General features: G+C 44.9%; 1 protein-coding gene across 1 annotated transcript in view; it reads left to right on the top strand.

Annotated features, from left to right (window-relative positions):
- The first annotated feature begins 1,596 nt into the window (after positions 1 to 1,596).
- Positions 1,597 to 25,481, top strand: part of LOC126235344 (T-box transcription factor TBX20-like) — a 255,113-nt gene continuing 231,228 nt past the window's right edge. Inside the window, exon 1 of the mRNA XM_049944065.1 lies at positions 1,597 to 1,715. Within this exon, the coding sequence (XP_049800022.1) occupies positions 1,693 to 1,715 (23 nt within the window). The 5' untranslated portion in view covers positions 1,597 to 1,692. The remainder of the gene's footprint in view (positions 1,716 to 25,481) is intronic.

Raw genomic sequence — 25,481 nt, 5'->3', positions numbered from 1 at the left:
AGAGAGTGGCGGTTGTGTAGAGTTGTCGGTGTTGACAAACCAGTAACAGTGCGTGAAAAAACCGCAGAAATCAACGTGGGACGAACGACGGACGCATACGTTAGGACACTACGGCGAAATTTGGGGTTAATGGGCTATAGCAGCAAATGTCGCATGTCACGGCCTTTGCTAACAGCACGACATCCTCTGCAAAGCGTCTCCTGGGCAGGTGACCATATCGGTTGAGCTCTATTCGAACAGAAAACTGTGGGCTCGTCACTGATAAGAACTGATGGTAGCGTTCGAGTGTGGCGTACATCCCACGAAGCGATAGATCCAATTTGCAACAAAGTACTGCGCAGGCTGGTGGTGGCTCCACAATAGTGTGGGCTCTGTTTACATGCAATAGACTGGGTCCTCTGCTCTAACTGAATCGATCGTTCACTGTAAATGGTTATGGTTGGCTACCTAGAGACCATCTGCAGCCATTGATGGACTTCATGTTCCGAAAGAGCGATGCAATTTTTTTTAGATGACAATGCGCCATGTCAGTAGGCCACAACTATTCGCAAGTGGTTTGAAGAACGTTCTCCACAATTCGAGCAAATGATGTCGTCCCCCAGTTCACCTGACACGAATCTCATCGGCCATTTGTGGGACATAATCAGGAGGTCAGTTCGTGAATAAAATCCTGCACTGGCAATACTTTCGCAGTGGCAGCGAGGCTAAATATTTCTTCGGATGCATCCAGCTACTTGTTAAGTCCGTCCCACGTCGAGTTGCTGATCTACGCCGCGCAAAAGGAGACACGACACAATATCAGGAGGTACTCCATGACTTTTGTATCTTATTGTAATCACACTGTGTCACATTTCGCTATTAATTACCATACACCTTGTACAGGCAAAGGTGCTTGAAACTCACAAACTAAGCTAAACCTTAAATGCCGCTGGCTCCAGCCTGTACTGCGATTACCCTTTACATTTCTCCACCACACAAACCTGGATCGGGCATCTGTCTTTCGTAACCAGATATAGGAAGAATAGTCTTTGATGTGACAGAAAAGTGTCGTACAGTGTTCTTAAGTACATCGCTCGCTCATAGTCATTTAAATTATTCATTAAATGGGCATTAAGTATGTGAAGGTTTCCGTAGTGTGTTGGTTCAATAAAATCCTCTCCAGCTACTAAATGTATCTTCCCGTGGGACTGAGGAAGTGTAGGCGGAGAATGTTTCTCGTAATGTCGAGGACGCCCTCAGGGTTGACGCGGTTACTTACCCCAGAAGATTATGTTGAAACATTAAGCAAATCATTTACTCCATTAGTGGGCGTTTCTGTTTACAATTATTCCGACACGTTTGGCCCCTCTCTTGCCCGGTGTCTGACGACGTGGCTCTCGCGTTGCAGAGAAGCTGGTGGAGACGACGACGACGCCGACGCCGACGCCATCGTCGGTGGGCAGCAGCGACGCGGAGGGCCGCGAGACGCCGCCCGAGATCTCGTCGTCGACGGCGGACGGCGGCGTGTGCACGCCCACCGGCAGCGGGGGCGGCGGCGGCGGGGGCGGCAGCGGCGGCAGCAAGAGCTCGTCGCCGCCGCCCACGCGCAACCCGCTGCTGCAGGAGCGCTGCAACAGCGAGGAGCTGCGGCACGTCGTCTGCCACCTCGAGACCAAGGAGCTGTGGGACAAGTTCAACGAGCTGGGCACCGAGATGATCATCACCAAGTCCGGCAGGTGAGCCGCCCTCTCTGCTTGGCTGCTACATTCTCCGACGTGTAACGTAATGTAACCATTTCGAACAAAATGACCTTTTTCTGGGAAACTACCATCGATTCCAGGAAAACCGACCAGACTAAATTCACCTCGCGCTGTTGACGCAAGGTTTCCAGACAGTTAACGATAGATGTAATAATAATAACAATAACAATAATCATAATAATAATAATCATAATTTCATGTCCCTCAACGGCCTGATGCAAGTCTTTCAATTGCACACCACTTTAGCACCTTGCGTTGTCCCTAACCTATCACAATAATCCTACGAGGGAAACAGGCACTGCAGTTTAATGTGGAATTCGAACTACGTGTCGTTCGTGGCGAATCTTCACGTCAATTTCAGCTTACGTTTATGTTAAAGGCAGATTGAAAAATTTCTGTGGTTCGACCAGGATTCGATCCCACTTCACCACTAGACCACCAGACTCGACATAACAGATGTAACGAGGTGTGTTTGATGTATCTGGGTTCAGCAAAATTTCCTGGCAATTGCAGTTTGCATGTTTTAGATTGTGTCCCAAGGAAGTGCCATTCGTGAGACGTAACAGACACTACTATTTGCGACTTCAGATCTCTCCCGATTGATGCGATTACCTCTGCTGAAATGTTATCCGCTAATCATGATAGTATGTTACTCAAAAGTGAACAAAAAATCAGTACAAGACTATTCATCCTTGCCCTTCACAAAACTTTAAAACAACTTCAGTAACCTGTGGTTGCATGATTTGATGTATGAGTAGCAACTGCAGTCTTTCGAGTCATGTAAACACTTGGGAAAAACAATGCGTGAAGATATGGACCTAAATGATCACTTAGGCTAACTTGTATGTAGGGTTAATGGCCATTCAGAGAGGACACAGTCTGAGAAGGAGCCTGCTTTCAGCAGATGTACAGTCTACAGTGTGATATTAAAACAGTGTTTGAGATCTACATCATGGTGCACTAATAGGAAACAGCGACCATATACAAAGTAGAGGAGCACAAATTCTTGCAGCGCTGTTTGCTCATAGAACTAAGGATGATAATAACGGGAACGCTAAATAATTTCACTTGGCAGATAAAGGAAGACGCCTAAAATAGAATGCAAATTGTATAAATGGATCTATTAGGTAAAAAATTTGATTTTCTTGAAACTTTCAGCTTCATTCGTCAGCTTCATGATGAACAGCCTGCCATTTAGTTATTGGGTTAATGGTTAGTTATTGTGATATTTCGGCATTATGTAAGGTACTGCACGGAATTCGAATACTTTTCGATGAAAATGCAAACTATTAGTTTGCATTTGGTGCATATTACGTCATACGGTATGTATACAAAATGTAGCTAACACACAAAATTTTTCTTTAACCTTGAGATCTATATCTGTCTCAAATGTCGAGAAAACGGATTGCATGTACTGCACTCACTTTCACACGTGCACGCAAATGATAGAACGAAACTGAAATACTCGCATCATCTGTTATAAGTCATAAAGGTTCGAGATATCGAAATGAGTTTTTAGCAAATGATAGCATGCAAGGAGGATTCCCACACTTTTAGCAAGGACACTCTCTTATCTATCGTGACATAAGAGTAGCTACAGATTTTTATCAATTAAATAGTGTAATTATCTGAAGGGCCATCGTTAGTTGGTAGAATGAGAATTAGTATGGGTTTGCAACAACATAAGTGAAGAAATTTCACATTTATTTTCATAGAGAGCGTGATCTTTCCGTAAGCTACTGAGCTAACTTGTTCCCAGTTGTTTATTTAATAATGAGAGTAGACTGTCTCAGAATTCTGTCACACTTGCAACTGCATTAGCGTCTTAGTAAGATGAAATTGTGTACAACTCACTGGTTTAGTCAAAGGAAGCTGAGTTTAGCATAAAGACAAGAGAAAGAAAGAAACTGTTTATCAGTCAGGAGAAAATAAATCGCTCCTTCTGTTGCAGTTTCAGTGTAATCCTGTAACCGACTGTACCTTCAACAATATACAGATGTCTTGTCGAATTAGTGGTCGTCCTGGCACAACCTCGTAATATGATCATTTGGAGAGTCCCTAGCTGTAGCTTAGAAGTTATGCGAAATAAGTGCTTCTGTGAAGGCTTCCGCGGTAGAACCACACGTCCTCTACCGTTCTGTGCCCCTCCGCAAGGGAATCCCCACTACTGTCGTTGTCCCCTTCCTACGGTGCCGTCTGCACCACTAGGGGCCAAGTAATTCTGTACATACTCTCCCAGTATTAACTTCACAAACCGCAACACCATGAAGTCATCTGAGCTAAAACATACACCATTCGAACTCACTCACATGCTGATGAAACATTCTATGTACTCTCTGAGTCATGCTTTTGTGTGTGACGTTGTCTGACGGCTCGTCACTCAATGAGCTTGGAATAACGCCGATCTTCCTTGTCACAAAGACAGAGCTGCTAGGCCTCTACATGAGCTATCTGCCTGAAACATTAATAATGTAAAGCAAATTGGTATCACTTAGCTGTTTTGGACGTTGAGAGAATTCAGCCGCTGCACTTGAATATTTGTGCAGGGCCAAGGCTTGAACCTGGATGCCCTGCTTCTCTAGAACGCTTGCCTTAACCGGCTCGACCAGCCGGACGCGCTTCATGTCCGACCGAAATTCCCAGGTGCTGCTCATCACCGACACTGTCACCCCATTCATTTTCCAGATTGCTTGCTGCCTAACTGCATTCCGCCAAGGGAACGAACGACGGTATGCATTCGTAATCAAATAGCCTCATGCCCATCGAACCTTATCCAAAGAAGAGAAGACGACCGTTTTAGAGAAGAAGAGCATGCAGGTTCGAGTAATGATCCGCTAAAAAATTTTCAAATGAAACTGTTGAATTATTTCAAATGCTCGAATCAGCTATGTCATACCAATTTTCTTGAATAATGATAGTAATACAGGATAAGTTGATCATCAAATACTTCAAGTAAGTCGATCATGGGTGTTTCTCTAAGAGTCATAAGGTTTTTCTTCTGTGGTGTTTCGGCAGATATTTACAATTTCGTTTTCCAATCTGCAGCTGGAGCCATCCCAAACAAAAACTGCTCATCACATCTTTCATGTGACGTCCAGTGTGGACGGAAAGTATCGGTTCGTCTCCCGTTACAAACAAAATCATTTGTAAAGTGGTATTTTACCTGCCCATTCGATACAGTGGTCCCAAATTAACACGGGCAGTAAAATACGAAGAATAAACAATATGCCAGCAGCGACTGAGCAGCGCTGCTACTGCATGGCGGCAGCAATCAGCGCGAGCCAGGGCAGTACTGTCGACGCTAAAGTACTAGTTGTTCTTCGTGCTTTACTGCCCCTGTTAATACACTACTGGCCGTTAAAATTGCTACACCACGAAGATGACGTGCTACAGACGCGAAATATAACCGACAGGAAGAAGGTGCTGTGATATGCAAATGATTAGCTTTTCACAGCATTCACACAAGGTTGGCGCCGGTGGTGACACCTACAACGTGCTGACATGAGGAAAGTTTCCAACCGATTTCTCATACGGAAACAGCAGTTGACCGGCGTTGACTGGTGAAACGTTGTTGTGATGCCTCGTGTAAGGAGGAGAAATGCGTACCATCACGTTTCCGACTTTGATAAATGTCGGATTGTAGCGTATCGCGATTACGGTTTATCGTATCGCGACATTGCTGGTCGAGTTGGTCGAGGTCCAATGACTGCTAGCAGAATATGCGATCGGTGGGTTCAGGAGAGTAACATGGAGCGCCGTGCTGGATCCCAACGGACCTCGTATCACTAGCAGTCGAGATGACAGGTATCTTATCCGCATGGCTGTAACGGATCGTGCAGCCACGTCTCGATCCCTGAGTCAACAGATGGGGACGTTTGCAAGACAACAACCATCTGCACCAACCGTTCGACGACGTTTGCAGCAGCATGGACTATCAGCTCGCAGACCATGGTAGTTGTTACCCTTCACGCTGCATCACAGATAGGAGCGCCTGCGATGGTGTACTCAACGACGAACCTGGGTGCACGGATGGCAAAACGTCACTTTTTTGGATGAATCCAGGTTCTGTTTACAGTTCACGATGGTCGCATCCGTGTTTGACGACATCGTGGTGAACGCACATTGGAAGCGTGTATTCGTCATCGCCATACTGGCGTATCACCCGGCGTGATGGTATGGGGTGCCATTGGTTACACGTCTCGGTCACCTCTTGTTCGCATTGACGGCACTTTGAACAGTGGACGTTACATTTCAGATGTGCTACGACCCGTGGCTCTACCCTTAATTGGATCCCTGCGAAACCCTACATTTCAGAAGGATAATACACGACCGCATGTTGCAGGTCCTGTACGGGCTTTTCCAGATACAGAAAATGTTCGATTGCTGCCCTGGGCAGCACATTCTCTAGATCTCTCACCCACTGAAAACGTCTGGTCAATGGTGGCCGAGCGACTGGCTCATCAGAATACGCCAGTCACTACTCTTGATGAACTGTGATATCGTGTTGAAGCTGATTGGGCAGCTGTACCTGTACACGCCATCGAAGCTCTGTTTGACTCAATGCCCAGGCGTATCAAGGCCGTTATTACCGCCAGAGGTGGTTGATCTGGGTACAGATTTCTCAGGAACTATGCACCCAAATTGCGTGAAAATGTAATTACATGTCAGTTCTAGTATAATATATTTGTCCAATGAGTACCCGTTTGTCATCTGCACTTCTTCTTGATGTAGCTATTTTAATGGCCAGTAGTGTATATATCGATATCACGAATATCGCACTAGACTTACTTAGAACTGCTCTGTTGAATCGGCACGTAAAATTCAGCTTTAAAATTAATTTTCTTTGTAACGGGAGGCGAACCAACGCTTTCTACCCACACTGGATGTCGCACCAAGACTTGATTGACAGTATTTTGTCTGTGCTGACGCCAGCTTCACATTCAAAAAACAAAATTGCAAATATCTGCCGAAAGACCAGAGAAAATGCGCCTGGCGGTTCCCAGGAGAGACACCTCGTATAATTGTATTAACAATTTGTTGCTAATATTCTCCGAGTTTATATCCATTCCTTGTGGACCCTCAGATTTTCAGGAACGTAAGCGTATGTTATTAGGGAGCTTGTGAACTAAATGACAAGAAGTGCTCCTTCCAGTTGGGGAGTGTAATGGGGGATAAATTATGGCGTGATGGGAGAGCAAGTGGCACGATCCCCGCCCCGACAAATGGGGCTGGAGCTGTCAGAGTAGCGGAGCGACGGCTGTTCCATTTGGCGCAGTCCGCGGCGCGGCGCCTGGAAGAGCGCGCCTCTCCAGACACGCAGCCAATTACTGCGCTACTCGGCACAGGTGGCGCGCGCCCTGTCAGCCGGAATGAGCAGCGCGGCCTGCCGCTCCTGACGGCGTGGGAGCCCACACCTCGCGCCGGATCGCGCCTTACTGATTCACGGGCAATCGATAGCTGCGCTCGCACCTCGCCTCGCGCACACCTCGCACCGCCTTCTCGCGCGAGCATTAGTTTCCCGCGTCGGTCGATGGCGAGCCATCGTAGACTGCGATGCGGGCAATTTTCCTTTATTGGATCCGTCCTCGGATCGACAAACGTACACTCGTCAGTCGGCGACAAATGGTACACAGTGATTTGTCTGCTGAAGTTATCGAAGCTTGAAAGGTGACTGCGGTATCTCACACGTTAGCATCTACATTAAACGTGATTAGAAACGTTTACAGTAAAGTTCTCAACTGATCGGCGAGCAGAATGTGGTCAAACAGAACGGACAAAATAAAACTGGGCCGGCCGCGGTGGTCTCGCGGTTCTAGGCGCGCAGTCCGGAACCGTGCGACTGCTACGGTTGCAGGTTCGAATCCTGCCTCGGGCATGGATGTGTGTGATGTCCTTAGGTTAGTTAGGTTTAAGTAGTTCTAAGTTCTAGGGGACTTATGACCACAACAGTTGAGTCCCATAGTGCTCAGAGCCATTTGAACCATTTTTTGAATAAAACTGGCCCGGAATAAATCTATAATATTTCCTCTCTGTTTGTTATGGCTTATCTCAGAAACTACAGTAGGGACTTTTATACGTTTCCACCAATAGATAGACTGATTCCGGAGCCGGCCGATGTGGCCGAGCGGTTCTAGGCGCTTCAGTCCGGAACCGCGCGACCGCTACGGTCGCAGGTTCGAATCCTGCCTCGGGCATGGATGTGTGTGATGTCCTTAGGTTAGTTAGGTTTAAGTAGTTCTAAGTTCTAGGGGTCTGATGACCTCAGAAGTTAAGTCCCACAATACTCAGAGCCATTTGAACCATTTGAACTGATTCCGGAGGAAGGTCTGTGTATATAATTTCATGTTTACAGTAATGATGACAGTGTCCGCACGAGAACTGCAGACAACAGAATAAGCTTTTACTGTTTGTGTTCTATGGCCTAGAAGACCCCTTCGATACAGTGCCCAGAGAAGCTATGTGAAAGGTGTTAAAAAGTTTCGACTACCCTGAACACTTGTTCAGTTGATTCCAGCTCTCCGTGAAGACAGGTTTGGGCGCGTCTGACAAATGTCCTATTACTAATGGGCTCAAACAAGCGTTTGTTTGCTCTGTGTCTAGCTGCCGTGCTTTATAAAACAACATCTATTAGCAATGCATTAGTAGGACTTAAACGCATATTTGAAGAAGAGCTCTTTAAATAGTCCAGAGTACACGTCGTAAGGTTCACAAGTGTCACTCAGGTTACTGAACAGCAGGACGCTGACGACAATGCTTCTCTAGCTCACACGACCGCAGAGCTGCCAGTGTCCGTACATTTTTTTGGGTACTGCATGTAAACGGTTTGGTCTGACCATCAACATTCTAAAAACAAAAGTGCTAGCACAGCAAGCTCCTGGAGCTGCCTTTCCGAATTTCAATATCTCCATTTCCACTACACCTTTACAACAAGTGTGCCTGTATGCCCACATGGTACTACTCTGCTGGTCCACATGGGAGTCAACGTCTTGCTGCGTCAATAAGCTCCCCATCACCCACGTAAGTAATTCCGCACATATGGTCCTTCGTTGCCCTTTATGGTCATCTTAATGTTAACTGTCATCTTAATGTTGATTTTAATGTTAATTGTGATCCGTGGATCGCCTCGAATGGGAGTACATGTACTTTCCAACGAGGCAGCTGCGTGAGACCGGCCGGCAGGCGGGACATCGCACAGGTTTGAGTGACCTTGTTGTGATGCTGACAGACTCACAGACTCAGACAACGACTGTCTGTGCTTTTGTTCACTGCCTGGTCTCCGTAGACGTTCTGCAAGCGCCTCTGGGTGTCTACGGTGCTCTGGTTTTCCGGGAAAAGAAACCTAGTGACACCTCTCTGTTTGGAACGCACCTCCGATATAAACGCCATTTTGAAGGCTACGTATGGCGCTGCCACCTATCGGAACTTCACGAAAGTTTAGGGGCTGAAAAGGGGACATTCTACGATTCCCACAAGAAATTCTGCATTTTTCAACCGGAAGCGACCGATAAAAAAAGGCGTTGCATTACTTACTGAACGCCCCTACTAGTTTAAATTTTTAAAAAGTAGATGTCTTGATTTAGCAGCTATAAGAGTTAAAAATTACTTGCATACATCAGAATAGTCTCCACATTATCTGTTATATCTTGACAAAAATCTCTTTCAAATATTTATACGTTCTGGATGTACTCTGTCTCGGCTGCCTCATCCTATGTGTATTATGACATGAGTCGCCATGCTTCAAATTGTTCGTTATCACGCTGTTGATTAACTGGTCTTTGGCTAACATATGTTGCTTTTTTTACTCGTCCTCCGCTTTCGGTCATTGTGACAGGGGGAGGCCAAAAAAGAAAATCGTGAAGTTCTTATTTCTTGCCAGTTGGTGTCGTGGTTGCAGAAGCGACTTTGCTTACATTATACGAAGGATTAGCTGAAACGTTTATTATTAACTGGTATGGGTTAATCAATATTGTGGCAGGATTCGTTGCCGAGTGCAAATTATCCTTACTATTTATGACACAAATTTTCAACCGATTCCATTCTCTTAGCATTCCTCTTCCTTTTCGCAGTGGAAGAAGTGAGAAATGAGCAAGTATTTTTGTTTCCACCCTCTCCTTTTATATTCTTGACTGTCTTGCGTAAGAATGCCAACAGAAGCGGCGGAATGAAGCGACGAAATGAGATCGCTCTGCTGCAAAGGCTGTCGCAAGTTTGCCACGCACCTTTCAGTCGTAAACGTCGTCTCCCTTTCACGTCAGACCGATGAGGATTCGCGCGAGCCTTTGATGCGGAACTGGGTAGCTGCAAATAAAGAACGCGTCTCAAGAGTTCGTTTGATCTGCTGTGTAAGTTTGGCGTGTAGAGGTTGCACACATTCGCATACCTGAGCGGTGCCAGGCGTTTCCTTGCCGAAAGGCCATACCATTTCAATGTCCCTTCAGTGCTCTGCAGCTAACAACCAGGTCCCGCAGAGACTGAAGTACGTCGTCCACACACGCTTGCGTGCAGCGCGTCTCCGGATCGAGTTCACCAAGAGGTCCCAAGCAAATACTGACCTAGTTGTAATTTACTTATACTTAATTTCCCTTTGTGAAGACTTGAAACGTCATTATCACAATCTTGGTAAACTTCTCAAGTGGTGCTGGTGGTGGTGGTTAGTGTTTAACGTCCCGTCGACAACGAGGTCATTAGAGACGGAGCGCAAGCTCGGGTTAGGGAAGGATTGGGAAGGAAATCGGCCGTGCCCTTTCAAAGGAACCATCCCGGCATTTGCCTGAAACGATTTAGGGAAATCACGGAAAACCTAAATCAGGATGGCCGGAGACGGGATTGAACCGTCGTCCTCCCGAATGCGAGTCCAGTGTGCTAACCACAAACTTCTCAAGGTCATATTAGCCAGCGATATGCCACAGTTGCAGCGATATGGATAATGTACCGTGACAATGGAAAATCCATGGCAGAGCGCCATTCGAAACCGGATGTCCTGGATATCACGAGAATGCTTCCACGACTGGCTGGGTCAGTGATGTTTGCTCTTATTGAAGTAACGAGGTCATTGAACTGTTGTCATTCATTTTATTTCAGTGTTTACATTGATATTAACATGGATGTATCTGTAGTACAGCTCGGCGCCCCCCTCAATTGTTCCCAAGTACCTCTGTCTGGCAACTTATAAGTTGCCCGCCAAGGGCAAGGTTCATAGTTTCGAGTCCGATCCGCCACGGGATTTTAATCTGCCAGAAAGTTTCAAATCAGTGCATTCAGCGTTGCAGATTGAAAAATCATTCTGGGAACAGTTTACCAGTTTCGAATCTAATGAGTAATTATCAGAAGCAGTGTCTTGTTACAAACAGTAAAACGTCGAACAGTCATCTAGTGCCCAACTTCCACATCTGACAACTCTGCTGACATCCAAGTGACCAGGCTAAGCGCTAGGTGACGGTTCGAAGCGTTGATTTTGCAACAAAATACCGTATCTGATGATGATTCAAAGAGCTGAAATCGGTAAACTGCTGTAAATTCATCCAATGCAATCTAGACCATTATGGATAAAAAGTATATTTCGACACAGACGCGTGCTCTAATACGACCGTGAGTAATTTTGTGGTGGCTTCTGTTGACATGGATTCGTCAACGGCGAGAAATTTCTACAGCACCGCGTCGTTAAAGCACGTGTATCCTCTAGTCGTTATACAAGTACACGACTACTCTAAAATACACACTTGCGTGCCTGGCAGTGTGTTCTTCGAACCACATTCAGAGTTTTTATTTACCGTTCCACTCTCTAACAGCGCGTGGGAAAAATGAAGACTTACATTTTTCTGTGGGATATCTGGTTCCTCTTATTTTATTATGATTATCATTCCTCCCTACGTAAGTTGGCGATAATAAAATACTCTCACATTCAGAGGAGAAAGTTGGTGATTGAAATTTTGTGAAAAGATCTCGCCGCAACGAAAAACGCCTTTGTTTTAATAATCCCCGTACCAACTTACTCATCATATCTGTGACACTCTCTCCCCTATTTCACGATAATACAAAACGAACTGCCCTTCTTCGAATCTTTTCGATGTCCTTCGTCAGCCCTATCTGGTAAGGAGCCCTTACAGCACAGCAGTACTCTAGCAGAGGACCAACAAATGCAGTGTAGATGGTCTCTTTAGTAGACCTGTTGCATCTTCCAATAAAAAGCAACCTTCCCCACAACATTATATGTGTGATCGTTCAAACTTAAATTAATCGTTATTACAATTCCTGGTTCAAAATGGCTCTGAGCACTATGGAACTTAGCATCTGAGGTCATCAGTCCCCTAGAACTTAGAACTACTTAAACCAAACTAACCTAAGGACATCACACACATCCATGCCCGAGACAGGATTCGAACCTGCGACCGTAGCGGTCACGCTATTCCAGACTGAAGCGCCTAGAACCGCTCGGCCACCTCGGCCGGCATTTCCTAGGTATTTAGTTTATTTGACGGCCTTTAAATTTGTGTGATTTAACGTGTAATCGAAATTGAATTATTGTATTCTACTCACGTGGATGACCTCACACTTTTTCCAATTGAGAGACAGTTGCCTATTTTCTCGCCATTCAGGTATCATGGCTAAGCCATTTTTCAAATTGTTTTGATCTTCTGACGACTTTACTGGACAGTAAATGACAGAACCATCTGCAGACAAGTTTCCAAATCATTTATGTAGATTAGGAACAGCAGAGGACCTAAAACACTTCCTTGGAGAACGCTGGATATCACTTCTGATTTACTCCACGATTTTCCGTCGATTACTACCTTTCTGAGGGGAATTCACCGGATCCATTCGCGCAACTGAAGCGATACTCCATAGTCACGCCATTTGTTTAGTAGTTTCTTGTGGGAAATGGTGCCAAAAGCCTTCTGGAAATCTAGAATTATGAAATCAATTTGAGATCCCCTGTCGACAGCACTCATTACTTCGTGCGAATAAAGAGCTGAATCCTTCCTGGCCGTGTGTCAATAGATCGTTACCTTCGAGATAATGCATAATGCTCGACCACAGTATGCGTTCCCAAATCCTACTGCAAGTCGACGTCAGTGGTAAGGGTCTGTAATTGAGCGAATTACCCCTATTTCCTTTCTTGAGTATCTGTGTGTTCTTGGCAGTTTTCAGTCTTTGGGTACATGTCTTCTGTCGATCGAGCAGTTGCACACGATTGCTAAGTATGGGGTGATTGTATCAGCATACAGTGAAAGGAAGTTAATTTGTATGCTATGTGGACCGGAAGATTTGGTGTTATTTAGTGTTTTAAGCTGCTTCGCCACACCGAGAACATCTACTCCCAAGTCACTCATGTTGGCAGTTGATCTCGAGTTGAATTCTGGAATATTTACTTCGTCTTCTCTGGTGAAGGAATTTCGAAAAACTGCATTTAATACGCAGACTTAGTATGCTCGATGACGAAATCGGGAACGCAATATGATTTAGCCGCTTTGAAGCGTCGCGATTCTCGACGACACTTGTCGGTATTGTGCGCAGCAAGTGCGCGCTTCGGCCGGCACAAGGCGGGGAGAGCGCGTGTCGCAGCGGGCTGCGGGCTGGCCCCACCTGTCGGCGTGGCGGCGCGTTTGTTTGGCGGCGTCGTGGCCACAATATTGATCTGCGCCGACGCGGCTCGTGCCACAAAGCGACCGCTTTGTCAAAGTCGCAGCCCCCACCGTGGGAACATCTGCTGGAAACTCTCACAAACTGCTCGCTGCGACGCGGAATCGCTGACCTGTTGACAGAGGCGCTACAGTTGGTTCGCAAAATAAGTGCGGCAGATTTAAGTTGCCCCTCTTGGCTGGCCTTTCATTGCATCCTCTAACCTTCAATAAAATACTGAAATGTCTTTTTCTCGTTCACGTCAAACAGTCAAACGTCCTCAATTATTCAAAGGGCTCTGAGCACTATGGGACTTAACTTCTGAGGTCATCAGTCCCCTAGAACTTAGAACTGCTTAAACCTAACTAACCAAAGGACATCACGCACACATCCATGCCCAAGGCAGGATTGGAACCTGCGAACGTAGTGGCTCGCGGTTCCCGACTGTAGCGGCCAGCCGGAGTGGCCGAGCGGTTCTAGGAGCTTCAGTCTGGTACCGCGCGACCGCTACGACCGCAGGTTCGAATCCTACCTCGGGCATGGATGTGTGTGATGTCGTTAGGTTAGTTAGGTATAAGTAGTTCTAAGTTCTAGGGGACTGATGACCTCAGAAGTGAAGTCCCATAGTGCTCAGAACCATTTGAACCATTTGAACCAGATTGTAGCGCCTAGAACCGCTCGGCCACCTCGGCCGGCTCCTCAATTATTCGTTGGATGTATTCCAGTCTGTTTTCCCCTACAGTTTTTACCTTCTACAGTTCCCTCTAGCATCAAGGATGTTATTCCCTGATGCCTTGATACCTGTCCTGTCATCCTGTCCCTCCTTCTTGTCAGTGTTCTCCATATGTTCTTTTCTTTGTCGGTTCTGCGGGGAACCTCCTTGTTTCTTATATTTTCAGTACACCAAATTCTCGGCATTTCTCTGTAGCACCAAATCTCAAGCGCTTTGATTCTCTTCTGTCCATGTCCATGATTCACTGGCATACATTGCTGTACTCCAAACGTACATTCGCAGAAATTTCTTCCTGAAATTAAGGTCTATGGTTGATACTAGTCGACTTCTTTTGGCCAGGAATGCCCTCACGCCTGTGCTAGTCTGCTTTTTCTCTTCTGCTTACTTCGTTCGTCGTAAGCTATTTTTCTTCCAAGTTACCACAATTCCTTAACTTCATCTACTTTTTGATCGCCTTTTGATGTTAAGTTTTCCTCTGTTTTCAGCGTCGGGAACTGCTCACTACTTTTATCTTTTACCGCTTTCTTCTCATTCTCTGTACTCGATAGAGCGGCCGCGCGGTAGGCGCGCGGTCTCAGGCGCCTTGTCACGGTACGCGCGACTCCTCCCGTCGGAGGTTCGAGTCCTCCCTCGGGCATGGGTGGGTGTGTCGTTCTTAGCGTAAGGTGGTTTAAGTTAGATTAAGTTGTGTGTAAGCTTAAGGACCGATGGTTCAAATGGTTCAAATGGCTCTGAGCACTATGGGACTCAACTGCTGTGGTCATAAGTCCCCTAGAACTTAGAACTACTTAAACCTAACTAACCTAAGGACAGCACACAACACCCAGCCATCACGAGGCAGAGAAAATCCCTGACCCCGCCGGGAATCGAACCCGGGAACCCGGGCGTGGGAAGCGAGAACGCTACCGCACGACCACGAGATGCGGGCAGGACCGATGACCTCAGCAGTTTAGTCCGGTAAGACCTTACCACAAATTTCCAGAATTTTTTTCGTTAGAGTGGTCATTCCATTCGGCAAATCCTGTAATAGCAATGTCATCGGCGAATCTTATCGTTGATATCCCTTCACCCTGAATTTTAATCCCAATTCTGAACCTTTCTTTTATTTCCGTCATAGCTTCTTCCCAGCCATCAGTGGGAACAAAAATATTAAAAATATACGGACACACTAAAATTAAATGTAATGCAATAATTGATATTTGCACGAAGGAGTTAAGAGCGCACTTTAAAATATTTACTTTATATAGAATAGCAATACGCCAGTGGGGAGACGAAAATCGTAATCGAAAAGCTAGTATTGCAGCAAAAGTCGAACATATCTTCCAACCCTAGTTCACATCCTTAAAGTACATAGCAAATTAGAACTATAGCCGACATGTTCGTGACGGACGGGTTCGATTCCCGGCGGGGTCAGGGATTTTCTCTGCCTCGTGATGGCTGGGTGTTGTGTGATGTCCTTAGGTTAGTTAGGTTTAAGTAGTTCTAAGTTCTAGGGGACTGATGACCATGGATGTTGAGTCCCATAGGGCTCGGAGCCTTTTCTTGTGACGGACATGTCGGATATATATTTTCCTTAGATGTTTCATCAGACATTCGTAGTTCGACGGAAAGCATCGGTTTTATTTCTCGTGACTAACAACATGATTTCTAAAGTTGAATTTTATGTGCTCATTCGACTGACTGCTATCGCCACGCAGAAGCGCTGCTCAGTCGCTGCTGGAGAGCTGATTATTCTTCGTGTTTTACTGTTTCTGTTAACACATATCGATAAAAAGAATAACACATTCGACTAACCAGGGACCGCGCTGTCGAATGGGCGTATAGAATTTCACCTTAAAAACCATTTTGTTTCTAATGGGAAACAGTCCGCGCTTTCCTTCGGCGCTGGGCGTCGTATCAGAAACGTAATGAGCAGGATTTCATGCTTGTTTATATACATACTACAAGTGAAGGAAATTTTATTTATGTCTCCTATTGCCACATTTACAATAAGAAAGGTTTAGTCCGTGTATTACGTGTGGACGACTGGGGAACGATACGTGATTAAATTTCATGCAAATTATGGCATTTATAAATTTGATTTTTCTTTAATTTGTTATGTATCGTTTATTTTTCGGTCCCAGTTGCACCATTTTCACAGTATGACGAGTTTCGAGGTCCCTGGACCATCTTCAGATCTAGAAACAGAGTAAAACTAAACATGCACTATCAATCATTTTACAAAAAATAGAAAGGATATACTTTTCATTTTAATGATACAGTTTTACGTAATTTTACTCTCTTCTTTTACCCACGTTACTGTAACGTTTTACGGAATCTAAATCCGTCATTCTCATGACATCCTGCCCTGTCCCTTCCATGTTTTCTCTTCCCTCTCCCAATCTACATCACTCCACTTTCACTCCTGTCCCCTCCCTCCCATCCTCTTCCACATTTTCCCCTCTCCCCTCCCTCCTCTACTTACCTATTTAAAATACAGTCACAACAGCACAGCACAATAACCTGAGACGTAGTGCCGATATAGAAAAGATGTGTTTGTGAGGCAACAGCTATGTACAATGATTTTCTACTTTTTGTAAAATAATAGGTAGCTCATATTTGCAGTTACTTCTTTTTTAGATCTGAAGATGAACCACGGAGATCGACACTTGTCATACTGTAAAAAATGTGCAACTGGGATTGAAAAATTATACACACACACACACACACACACACACACACATATATATATATATATATATATATATATATATATATATATAATGATGGTTGCTTATGTGTTAATTAGCTTTAATTAGAACTGTATATTAATACTAAAAAATCAAGATTTTAAATAAATTTTATTTCTCTAGGTACAGACGGAGAAAACACCGAGAACACTAAGAGATAATAAATTAATATAAAACTATGCATGTGCTCTGATGTTAATGGCGCCAGCGCCAACCAGAAGTTAATGGCTCATCTTTTTCCCTAGTGTCCCATACAGATCTTCCTCCTGTTCCTCATAATGAAAGTGTAATTGTTATTTATAAGGAGAATGAACTTGTAGTTGGAGTTTTGCCCCTTCGTAATCCGCTGGATGGATCTTACCTGTCTACAAAATCTCTGTCGTCCCCTTTAGATACAGATTATATATTGAGAAGGACAAATATCTTATTAAATAAACTCCAGAATTAGTTACTATATTTTCATCGATTAAAATGTTCTAGAATAATAATCGCAGAAGCAGATTTTGAAGAGTAGCATGACGTCGATGTCATTAGAGATGGAGCACAGGTTCAGTTGGAGGGACATGGAGGAAGGCAGCGTCACCTTCTGGGGTAAGATGAACTGTCATAGGAACTAGATGAGAAATAACGAAATACCATACAATTAAATACAGCAGACAAAACACTGCAGTACATGCACTATAAAAAGTGAATTATGTACAAGGAACTTGTCTATCATTATTTTTTATGCACAATCCCATTTCAACAGTGGATGAAACCACAGTATGTTTCGATAATTCAGAACATTAATTAGTTACATAGGCCTAGACTTGTCATGTGAGGTCACGTAGGCGATTTTCGAGTCATTTATGACGGTACAAAGATATGGACAACAGAACACCAATCTCTGAGGGGAGAAGAATCCTCCGACCTGGCTAGGAATCGAACCCGGGCCCTTTCGGTTAGTAATCTGTTGTGCTGACTCCGCATCTACGGAGACGGACAATGTACAAGTTGGATTAAGTCAGTGTAAAGGAGCAAAAGGAACTATTGGATTATGGTTTGTTGATTTAGGATGGAAATACATCCACGTGACTAAGAGCTGCAAGCCCCGTACTATGTGCGTTGCGAAGGTGAAGTACATGCTATCTGATGCGGAAGGGGACGCGTGGCAGGTAATAATGTCTGGCTAGGGCCACACCATGTCGCACTTAAGCTTCATCAAGTGTCAGCTTTCTAATTACGTCGCGGGCCAGGGGACGGGAAACATGAGTTATACGTTAGGAATACGTTTACTCTTCTGAGGCATCGCCCCTTCTCGTCTACTTACCTGCCCGCTTACGCGCACGCTCCGAAGCTTCAATTAATTCACACGTCACAGCAATAAATTCTCCAACTTTGTCCACTGACTTGTACGCTATACAGGCACCTCATTTACGACCCACCTAATCTTCTTAATCATTTTCGCTCCATCTTCCATATCAGATATTACATCCACGTCTTGGCACCTAACAGGGTTTCTGCATAGTACTGCCGACAAATTACGATTACTATGCGCAGGTGCCGACTTCACTGCTTCGATTCTTTTCGGATTTATTCGACCACGTACAACTGCCAAGGCGAGCAGCATGTTTATGTGCTACGTTCACTCTGATTGGTATTCATTTCTCGATTATGAACACACATCCGCACTAGTATGATTCTTTCTTGAGTTGTACTGCCGTAGTACCGCACCTGTTCCTTGTGTGGACTCATAATCTTCATAAAATACTTTATTCTGTAACCCAGCAGTACATATTCTGCGTATCGCATTGTACCGTATATGAAGTCCTCCACTTTTGACACAAATACTTATGGCACTTGTAACGAGCATCTTATTTTAGGCACCCAAACGTTTATAAATCGAAGTTAATCACCACACTGTCTTTCAAGTGTACTTTCACAACTAATACCAAAACCTAAGATCGTATTTGAGACACAATGCACACCTAAAAACGCAAAACACATTATGTCATTGTAACTCCAGGTACTACTTCAACGTGTTTCCTGTATTTACTTTACTGAGCGAGGTGACACACTGGTTAAGATTCTTGAGTCGCATTCTGCAGAAACGAGACTCAATTCCTTATTCAAACACACAGACTTAGAGTGAAATGGGTTCAAAATGGTTCAAATGGCTCTGAGCGCTATGGGACTTAACATCGGAGGTCATCAGTCCCCTAGAACTTAGAACTACTTAAACCTAACTAACCTAAGGACATTACACACTTCCATGCCCGAGGCAGGATTCGAACCTGCGGCCGTAGGAGTCGCGTGGTTCCGGACTGAAGCGCCTAGAACCGCTCGGCCACCACGGCCGGCTGTGAAATGGGAAGACAAATGCTGTATGTGGATTTGTTAGACGAATTGTAAGGAAGTATAATTCACAAACGAAATTTTAACGCCGTCTTTCAGATAGTTATTGAATAATGTTAGATGGTCTGGGACCAGTACCAAGTTGTACAGGGTGATTCAAAAAGAATACCACAACTTTAGGAATTTAAAACTCTGCAACGACAAAAGGCAGAGCTAAGCACTATCTGTCGGCGAATTAAGGGAGCTATAAAGTTTCGTTTAGTTGTACATTTGTTCGCTTGAGGCGCTGTTGACTAGGCGTCAGCGTCAGTTGATGCTAAGATGGCGACCGCTCAACAGAAAGCTTTTTGTGTTATTGAGTACGGCAGAAGTGAATCGACGACAGTTGTTCAGCGTGCATTTCGAACGAAGTATGGTGTTAAACCTCCTGATAGGTGGTGTATTAAACGTTGGTATAAACAGTGTACAGAGAATGGGTGTTTGTGCAAAGGGAAAAGTTATGGACGGCCGAGAACGAGTGATGAAAATGTAGCACGCATCCAGCAAGCATTTGTTCGTAGCCCAGGAAAATCGACTCGCAGAGCTAGCAGAGAGCTGCAAATTCCACAATCAACTGTATGGAGAGTCCTACGAAAAAGGTTAGTTATGAAACCCGAACATCAACTACCCGAGGCGATGGATCGGCCGCCAGGCAGCCCGTGACAGAGCACTTCATCACTGGCCTCCAAGAAGCCCTGATCTTACCCCCTTATGGGGGTATGTTAAGGATATGGTGTTTCGGCCACCTCTCCCAGCCACCATTGATGATTTGAAACGAGAAATAACAGCAGCTATCCAAACTGTTACGCCTGATATGCTACAGAGAGTGTGGAACGAGTTGGAGTATCGGGTTGATATTGCTCGTGTGTCTGGAGGGGGCCATATTGAACATCTCTGAACTTGTTTTTGAGTGAAAAAAAACCTTTTTAAATACTCTTTGTAATGATGTATAACAGAAGGTTATATTATGTTTCTTTCATTAAATACACATTTTTAAAGTTGTGGTATTCTTTTTGAATCACCCTGTATTATTAGAGACGAGACAAGCTTTGAGCTTCTAGACAGGAAACGAGGTCAGATACTACGACGAAAGTAAAGGCGACAACAGCAAGATAGAGCAAGACGAAGTTAGCTTTTCGTCAAAGATCTTGGCCGCCTGTAGAAAACATTTAAATGACTTCGAGGAAAATATTTCGACTGCAGAGTTGTACGGAAGTGAAACTGTGAGAAAATCCAAAGGTAAGGAACTAGAAATGACGCGAGTCAAAAATCAAGTGTCTACTTCAAGTTAATCAGACCGGTATCACAGAACATTATGTAAAAAGATACTTTATAATTTATTAACATCAGTTATATTATACACATCTACATGCCGTCCACTTTAAGACGACTAAATACATCAGTGAAAAATAGGAGCTGAATTAAAAATATTAATCTGTTACAAGTGACTGTATGTTCTGCATGAATGATGATAGAGGCTTGGCATAAATTTTAACTTGCACATCGGACTAAAAAAAGTTTTATTTTCAAAAGCACCTTCCGATTTTAGAAGGGTAAATCTTCTACATGCATACGAATACAACTTTGATGTACTTTTTGTTTTTGTTTGCCTTTCACTTGACGAGCGGCAAACATCCAGACTGCAGTTACGCTCGTCCCATACTTTTTCGAACGTGTCTTGCGTTACGGCCTTCATTTCTATTGCTGTGTGGCGTTGCAGGTCGCTCAAAGCTGTTGGAACGGGAGGCGCATAAACGGAGTCGTTCTCAAATCCACACAATAAACCACATACCTTGGGAACATGTGACCCCGGAGGTCAGATGGTGCAATGGCAGATCCGTTCGCCCGCTATGACAGATCCATCGCTGACGTAGCCCTTCGTTAAGAAAGGGTGCTGAAAAATGAAGCATCTTTTGTTGCAGTGTTGTCGTCAGCTTCCACTCATTAGATAATTAACCAGTGAACGAGCCACCAGGCAAGCTTCAGACAACTACACGAATCGACAATTTACAGCTGACGCCAAGGAGAACTTTTAGTTTTTTGTTTCGACGCGTAAGTCAAAATCCACATCAAGTTATTATCTTTATTCATGTCGAAGATATAGTCTTGTAACATCGGATGGGTCCTTTTGGAACATCACGAACTCTAGTTTATTTGGGAAAAAGCAAAGTTATGAAAAACAGAAATTACGAGGGCTGATCAACAAAAGTACTGAGACTGAATTTACTCTAGCTTCCTATCTGTAACATGAATATTTGGAAAGAGCGGGTTCTTAAGTATAATGTCCATTCTTGTACGGGTAGGTTGGTAGTAATAGTATGTTTTGTAGACGCTCTTTGCATTTCGCATACCAAACAGTGCAGGTGATGCGAGAGGAGCAGTACGGTGCAATAAAATTCTGTGTTCATTTAAACGACACAGCTAATGAAACTTACGATAAGGTACGGCAAGCGTACGGTGAAGATGCACTACCTTGTCCAACAGTGTTTAGGTGGTTCAAATGGCTCTGAGCGCTATGGGACTTAACTTCTGAGGTCATCAGTCCCCTAGAACGTAGAACTACTTAAACCTAACTAACCTAAGGACATCACACACATCCATGCCCGAGGCAGGATTCGAACCTGCGACCGTAGCGGTCGCGCGGTTCCAGACTGTAGCGCCTAGAACCGCTCGGCCACCCAGGCCGGCTGTTTAGGTGGTTTAAGGACTTCAAAGAAGGCGGACTTGTCTTTGTCCAGCATGGTGGGCGTCATGTTTCGGTTTCTGATGTCACTGAGGACAACATCTACACAGCTACTGTGATTGTCCGTGAAGGCGGATAACATTACGTAACCTCGACGAAAGGCTGACAGTTTCATATCGTGATGTCTTTACGATTATGCATAAACAACTCCATATGAATCGTGTTTGTGCCCGTTGCACGCCACGTTTGCTGACTCCCGAACAAAAGATTGTGCGAATGGAGAAACGCCGTGAGGTGCTGCGTCTCTATGCTGATAGAGGGGACGTGTTTCTGGAATCGATAATCACCGGTAATGAGTTATATTTGCATCATTATGATACTGAAGGAAAACGAGCCAGTACAGTCTGGAAGGCGGAAGTTGTTCCATCTGCAGGGAAAGTGATGGCGATCACATTTTTTGACAGCCATGGATTATTTTACCAGTATGCAGTTCCCCTTCACACTACTGTTACAGCAGAATGTCACACGTCAGTCTTGGTTAAACTGAGAAAGCACATTTCAAGGAAACGAGCAGAATTTGTTCGGACTGGGCGGCGACTTCATCACGGCAATGCGCAGCCTCACATCGCAAATCGAGTCTTGCAGTTTCTGGCTCAGTTCAACATTACATGTGTACCGCACCCGACTTACAGACCCGATTTTGCACCCTGTGATTTTTTTAAAATTTACATCACTAAAGGCAAAGCTTAGAGGTATAAGATTTGAGAAGTCTGAAGCAGTTCTGGAAAAGTGAGGCGGTTCTCAAAGCCCTGACAAAGAATGGCCTGCACCAAGTATTCGAGGACTGGAAGAGAAGCTGTGCAAAAGTGCATTGAATTACGAGGGGCGTACTTTGAAAAAGATAATGTAAACACTGAAATGGAGTGAAAAAAACAATCTCAGTCGTTGTGGATCAGTCCTCATCATTTTCACTTCGCTCTAAGAGCAATTTAAACTTGTCGCGTATTTTACATCATTGGATGTACTTCGACAAACGTTTATCGTCACGTATTTTTCTCTACATTTTGAACAAAAGTCATCCGTCAATTAAGAATAATGAAGGACGGAATGAAACGGGTATATGTGGTATAGATGACCGGGCGTTGACGCACGATTAAATCTATTCTATCTTGTGGAAGATAAATTTTTCGCTCTACCTGTTTGCAGAGAAGGTTCGAAAGAACGTTTAGTTTTATTCGTCCATAATATCTCTTACCATTACAAAGTAGGTGTTAGTGCAACATGTGTAGAGGCATTCACGAATAAGTAACTACAGTTGGAAAGAATCAGTTGACCCGCCAAGTTAGCCGAGAGCGCTAATGTGGTGCTTCCTGGACTCGGGTAGGCGCACCGGCCCCAGATCGAATCCGCTCGGCGGATTACGAACGTGGGTAGGTGTGCAGGATAGCCAGGATGTGGTTTTTAGGCGGTTTTCTACATCCCCCTAGGTGAATACCGGGTTGGTCCCATCCCGCCTCACTTACACGACTCGCAGACATTTGAAATGCTTTAGCACTGTGTAACACCTCCGTTTTTATCCCGACCTGATCTGATGGAATAGCAGCCCAATATTTACTATTAACATGACCGTGAACCTAATGGGGCTGGTAATCGGAATTGACTGCTACGGAAGTTGTTACTTTCCAGTTCGTCCTGTTCAATACTATAATACTAAATGTATGGTAATAAGGAACACCAACACAGTTTTACTAATTATTCTTCTCAAAACACAAAAAGAAGACAGCCACTGCCTTCGTCATACATATCTAATTACGGCTAATCTCAGCACAGGCTTTCTTCATTTGCCATTATCGTCACACGCTAATCCATCACTGCATCCAGCACTGCAAACCAAGGTAAGGCCGGCGCGGTAGACGCGAAACAAAATATCGGCACTAGTAACGTCACTGATCACTTTTATAAAGATACTTCATCACTTTCCCGGTATTTATTTATTATTTAGGGGTCTAACCACGGCGATGGTGACACCATTCTCGGTTAAAATACCTGTATTCCAATAATGGCCTGCACACACACACACACCATTCCCTCCAACCACTCTGGCGCATCTCGACACTAGCTCCCGCAACACGTCACAATCTATTGTTCGCCCTATCGACCTGTGCCGCGTGCAAAGTTATAGTAAGGGCCGCAATCGATTGTTCGCCCTATCGACCTGTGCCGAGTGCAAAGTTATAGTAAGGGCCTACGGACCCCTTACAACTGTATGATAATTTACACTAGACGTAGACAGCCGGGGTACACTGATTCCGTCCCAGGGGGTATGGGGTGGCGGCAGGAAGGGCATCCGGCGGCCCCTTTAAATTAACCATGCCAAATCCGTTGTAACCACGTCAACCTCTGCGAGAACTGCGGGACAAAGGCGCAAGCAAAAAGAAAAAAAAAAGTAGGAAAGGGTCAGTTGCGTGGTACGGTTGGTGAGGGAAGGAAGGGGGCGAGGTGGAAAGGGGAGGAGGGATATATTGCAGGAACAAGCAAAGTTTAGAACATGTAAAAAAGGAAAGACTGTCAAGGACGTTGAGAGAAGTACCTTCGCAGATGTAAAAATGTGAGTAGAGAACATAAAAGAATGTAGACTGTAAACAAAACAGAAAAATAACAGCTCTCTTCGGCACGACGGCAGTCATTAGTTACACATACCGTGTAAGTCGAGTAATGGGATGGAGGTCAAGTTCAGAGACAGCCTCTGTAGCAAGAGCGGCGGCGCTCGGGCATAGTGACGGAGATGCCTGGCTGGGGATGCCTCGCAGCACAAAGCGGAGCGCGGCGCCAGGTGCGTGCAGAACGTGCGACCTTTCTACCGAGGCGATGACGGCGTCGCCGGAGGCCTGGTCGCCGACCCAACAGGTGACGATGGCTGTCCGGACCACCCCGACACCGCTGCCAGCCCCAGCAACCGCTACCACAATTCACCCGCTACCTCTGGCTTCCACTAGTGCATTTCACCCGGTAACACCGCCGAGCGCTACCGCCCAGGTCGAAATTTACTTTGAGAGATGTGAGTGGATTCGGACATTTTGAGACGCCCACGTTCGCATCGCGGCTCACTCGCCACTGCAGTTCGTGTCAGCCTGAGAGAAGGTGCAGAATTCGCTACAGGCACGTAACCCGTACTGCTGCTTTTAGGCGGACAGAATCAAAGGGATAGTTCTGCATCTAGAAATGGCAGCGCTTAGGCGACGAAGGAAGGAACAAAGAAGGTTACAGATTTCAAAGATGACATTGTCCTATAACTAAAACACAGCCTGGGAAATACGACAAAATGGAACTCTTCAAAGAGAAAGAACCGCGTTACGGACATAATTAGTTACAACACGATCTCTCCAACATGTCAGTAAATAACGAAGATTATCGCGAAGAAGAAGTGGGAATGTATTTGTGTGGGAAACCATTGTGAAAAAATACCGAGGAGATGTAGGACAAAAATACTAGCTGTTTCAAATTGTGCCGCGAGGTCTGTCTATAGGGCGTATCACAATTCCTGGTACAACCTGCTAACAGATTTAGTAGATAAAATTTTGATAAGGAAACCATATACGGAAATG

Source organism: Schistocerca nitens, chromosome 2 (genome assembly GCF_023898315.1).
Source record: "Schistocerca nitens isolate TAMUIC-IGC-003100 chromosome 2, iqSchNite1.1, whole genome shotgun sequence".
Lineage (NCBI taxonomy): Eukaryota > Metazoa > Arthropoda > Insecta > Orthoptera > Acrididae > Schistocerca > Schistocerca nitens.
The sequence above is the reverse complement of the archived record's forward strand: the minus strand, read 5'-3'. Positions and strand labels throughout refer to the sequence as shown.